Source organism: Mirounga leonina, unplaced genomic scaffold (genome assembly GCF_011800145.1).
Source record: "Mirounga leonina isolate KUSES-001 unplaced genomic scaffold, KU_Mleo_1.0 Mir_115, whole genome shotgun sequence".
NCBI classification, from domain to species: Eukaryota; Metazoa; Chordata; class Mammalia; order Carnivora; family Phocidae; genus Mirounga; species Mirounga leonina.
In genome coordinates this window covers 195,827-200,446 of record NW_023270268.1, presented here as the reverse complement: position 1 = coordinate 200,446, position 4,620 = coordinate 195,827, and the positions used below count along the sequence as shown (strand labels likewise).

General features: G+C 40.7%; 1 protein-coding gene across 1 annotated transcript in view; it reads right to left on the bottom strand.

Moving 5' to 3' along the window:
* Positions 1 to 1,664: 1,664 nt before the first annotated feature.
* Positions 1,665 to 4,620, bottom strand: part of LOC117999156 (zinc finger protein with KRAB and SCAN domains 7-like) — a 19,970-nt gene continuing 17,014 nt past the window's right edge. Inside the window, exon 2 of the mRNA XM_034988092.1 lies at positions 1,665 to 4,618. Coding sequence (XP_034843983.1) covers positions 3,491 to 4,618 — 1,128 coding nt within the window. The 3' untranslated portion in view covers positions 1,665 to 3,490. The remainder of the gene's footprint in view (positions 4,619 to 4,620) is intronic.

The window sequence follows — 4,620 nt, the reverse complement described above, 5'->3', positions numbered from 1 at the left end:
TCTCCTGTTTGTCAGTGGTGTTGTGTAAACTGTTTTTAAGTACCTCTCTGCACAGGCTGCTGTCTCTTTAAGGGCAGCAACCCATGGCCTCCCAGCTTGCCCAGTGTTTAATCAGCTTACCTCCAAAGCTCCTCATTCCAAAATTCAGCCCTTCTGGTTTTTAAAGCCAAATGCTATGGGGATTAGTCTTTCCCATGTGAGCCTCCTGGTACAAGGGCCCATTTCTCTGCCCTCTTTGTGTGTGCAGTTCCCTCCCTCCTGCAGGTAGTCTCCCTCCACCTTTCTGACCATCCTAAACTTTCAGATGCAGCTTCTTCTCTATATTTAGTTGTGGAGTTTGTTTCACTAGCCTTCAGATCATAGTCTAGTTTATTGACTTGGATACGGATATTATCTAGTTGAAAATGTGGTGAGTTCAGGGTCCTCCTACTCCGCCACCTTCCCAAGCTCCCTGGTTACTATATGAACATCGTATGATTGATTGCCTAGTTACATCTTTGCTTCTTTGTTTCAGAAATTATGTAGACAGATAGATATGACAGTTATCATTACTTGATATCCTCCTGTCTTCCCAGATTTACTTCAATTTCTTAATTCTTTCTACCTTAAAGTGCCATTACCATCCAGACCCTTCTTAACAAGGTCCTCTCAAGAATTCCAACAGCCTACAATGTCCTGGTGGCCCCGGTCATACCCGCTCCCTCAGGCCTTCACAAAGGAGCCCAGGTGGGGAACCCTAGCACATGCCAGAGCACCTTCCCTGGCTTTCATTAACAAGAGAGATGGTAACCCATTTTTATAAAATTCTAGAAAATGCAAACAAATCTACAGTGACAAAAAGGAGATCAGTAGTTGCCTGGGACTGGGGCCAGAGCAGGAATGTGCTACAAGAGGACTCTTTTGGGGATGATGAAATGTTCTGTATTTTGATTGTGGAGATGGTTTCCTACATGGAGTTATCTATCAAAACTCATTCTATCGTATACTTTAAAGAGATGCAGTTGTTGCACATATTTCATGACTTAGCAAAAAAATCTGTTGTCCACTATTCAAAAGATTTTTTTAAATAGTTTTGCTAACACACAACTTAAGTGACATACAGATTGAAAATGAAAAGAATATTAACCATTATTTATTGTATACTTAGAAAAGCTAGAAAATGATACTAAAAAACTATTAAAACTAAAAATAACTTAGCAAGGCAATTGGATCCAGATAAAATTTTTAAAACTCAATACTTTTTTTAAATACTAGCAATAACCAATAGAAATTGAGGTGTGCCTTTCATATATAGCCCATTTTCCTCCATGCAAGAGCCTGGGTACTTTTCAAGGAAGTAAGGACATTCATTCCTACTGAACATGTGCACCTGACTGGTGGTGGAGGGTATATACTTATGAATAGTGCTGGCTGTCAACCTCCAGACTCAGAGTGGTAAGAGGATGAGCAAACAACAAACAGAAGGTAAAATTATAGCATACAGTAGGCAGGGGGTTCTACTGAAGACATGACTAATAATGTGCAAATCACAGTAGAGGGATGGGCCCTTGTGCTAATATGGGGTTGGGCTCCTTCTCAGGATCTGGGTGCTCCCAAGATAAAACACTTTTAAGAAAGTCCTATCTGCAGATCTTATAAAGGAAAATGGAAACAAATAGCAAAAATATATCTGAAAACAGAAATTTAATTTAAAACACTTACAAATGGCAAATTTCTAGCTGTACCCTTGGTTCAGTAGTTTTACAGATCTCCCCAGTAACACTCTTTCTAATCTTTTCTGAGATGCCTCTCCACAAATCACATCTAATTCTTATTTTCTTGAGCCTCAATTCTCTTCCCTTTCTTCTCCATTGTCTCAGATATAAATCACAGCTCACAATCATCTCTCCCTTCCAGGTTACATAATCTGACATTGCCCCTCTAACTTCCTCCACCACATTGTCAATCCTACTGTCCTGCTAAGAGATAAGGGGCAGACACCAGAGGCAAAGGCTCCCCTGCACTGGGGCACTCATGCAATGGTGGAAGGGATAAGGTGTTCAAAGCTAATGTCTCCTATACGACTACTGGACTCTGAAAAGACCTTCTGATGGCGCAGAAGATAATTACAATAATTAAGTGTACTCCTCTCATCTTGATATTAGATGGCAGTTACAGGTAGATTGAACTACGTAGTAAGGAAATCAGTCACTGTGAGCTCCAATCACAGAAAGCAGGAAAAAGTATGTATCAGTGGAATAATTGCTGACTTCAAAACCTAGACACACACACACAGACATGCATGAATAGAGGCATGCTCAAGCACAAATCGTTAGTTCTTTGAAGCTGAGGTAAACAGCACTAAAACTCCCAGAGGTATATGTAGAAGATATGAATGAGGCCTTTTGTGTTTGGTATCCTACGATATCCATCTTTAAAACACCTAGGTCCAGTGGTAGAAGGGGAATTCCTGCCCAGTTTAAGAATGGTTGAATTGCAAAGGTGAGTTTTAAAAAATTATTAAGCAACTAGGGGCGCCTGGGTGGCTCAGTCGTTAAGCGTCTGCCTTCGGCTCAGGTCATGATCCCAGGGTCCTGGGATCAAGCCCCGCATTGGGCTCCCTGCTCAGCCAGGAGCCTGCTTCTCCCTCTCCCACTCTCCCTGCTTGTGTTCCCTCTCTAGCTGTCTCTCTCTCTGTCAAATAAATAAAATTAAAAAATCTTAAAAAAATTATTAAACAACTAGCATATGAAAATTATCTATATGCTAAAAGAAATACAAACTCAACCTCAAAGAACCTACATTAATTTGTTATGAAAGTGTACACCTATGCCTTGACAATTGTTCTGAATGCAATTTAATAACAACGGCAAATTGTAGCACAGACTAATTTGAAGCACTGAGGTCAAATCAAGAGAAGTTTAGGAGGAAGGAAAAAGCATTTCAAGAAGAAAGTCTTTCTGAGATGAGCTGGATCTTACAGGGTCTGAGGGATAAAGATTAGGAAACAGAAAGAAGAAAAGGTTTTCTAGATAGGAAATACAAGTGATGAGAATCTAGATTATAATAGAACTTTTTAAAAGGCCATACCCAAGATAGGAAAAAACCAGAGCATTGGAGAATGACTTTATGCAAATCTGAAATGAATTAGCTGGAAAGAAAGGAAGCATATAATTACTGTCCTTGAGAAGCACATAATTTGATTATAGGATTCATAACTAAAACCAGAGATACATTTTTAAACAAAAAAGAGAGGAGAGAGAAAGAGAAGGAAGGAAGGGAGGGAGGGAGGAAGGGAGAGAGGGAATCTACAAGTACAAGAAATGTGTAGTCCTTACTGCCCTCATAGCTGGGAAGGAGGGCCTGTGACTCTCCCGCCTTCATTTTCAAGCAGAAAGAATGGAGGGAATGGCCCTCATTGATTAGTGATTCTAAGAGGAGATCAGGGTGAGTATCTTTCTTACAAGGAAAGATTAACTCAAAATATCTTGCTATCTTAGAGAATCATATCTCAATAAACTGTGCGAGCCAGAGCTGAAAGCTTCTCTCCAGTGTGAGTTCGCTGGTGGTGATTAAAAGTGGAACGCTGACTGAAGGCTTTCCCGCACTCAATACATTCATAGGGTCTCTCTCCTGTGTGAACTCTCTGATGCACAATGAGCTGTGAGCTGTCACTAAAAGCTTTCCCACAATCACATTTATAAGGTTTCTCCCCAGTATGGGTTCTCTGATGAACCATAAGGCTAGAATTATGACTGAAGACCTTCCCACACTCATTACATTCATAAGGCTTCTCACCAGTGTGAATTCTCTGGTGTATAATGAGATATGAGCTCTGATTGAAGGATTTTCCACACTCATTACATTTATAGGGCTTTTCACCTGTGTGAAGTCTCTGATGTCGAATAAGACATTTACTCAGACTGAATGCCTTACCACACTCATTACATTCAAAAGGTTTTTCTCCAGTATGAATTCGCTCATGGTCAACAAGTTGAGAGATCTGACTGAAGGTTTTCCCACATTCATTACATTTGTATGGTTTTTGCCCAGTGTGGAGGCTCTGATGTCGAACAAGACATTTACTCCGACTGAAGGCCTTGCCACATTCGTTACACTCATAAGGCTTCTCCCCAGTATGGATCCTCTGATGGTCAGTAAGATTTCTGTTAGAACAGAAAGCTTTCCCACACTCACTACACTTGTAAGGTTTTTTACCAGTGTGAAGTACCTGATGTCGGACGAGATTTTTACTCCGACTAAAGGCAGCCCCACACTCATTGCATTCATAAGGTTTCTCCCCAGTATGGGTTCTTTGGTGGTCAAAAAGTTTGGAACTCTCATTGAAAGCTTTTCCACATTCATTACATTTATATGGTTTCTCACCATTATGGAGTCTCTGGTGTTGAATAAGATGGGAGCTGTGTCGGTAAGTCTTCCCACACTCATTGCACTCATAGGGCTTTTCCCCTGTGTGGGTTCTGAAATGAACTATGAGCTGAGAGGTCTGCCTGAAGGTCTTACCACATTCATTACACTCATAGGGTTTCTCTCCAGTGTGGATTCTCTGATGCCCAATGAGGTGTGAACTCCAATTGAAAGCTTTACCACATTCATCACATTGATAAAATTTCTGTCCCT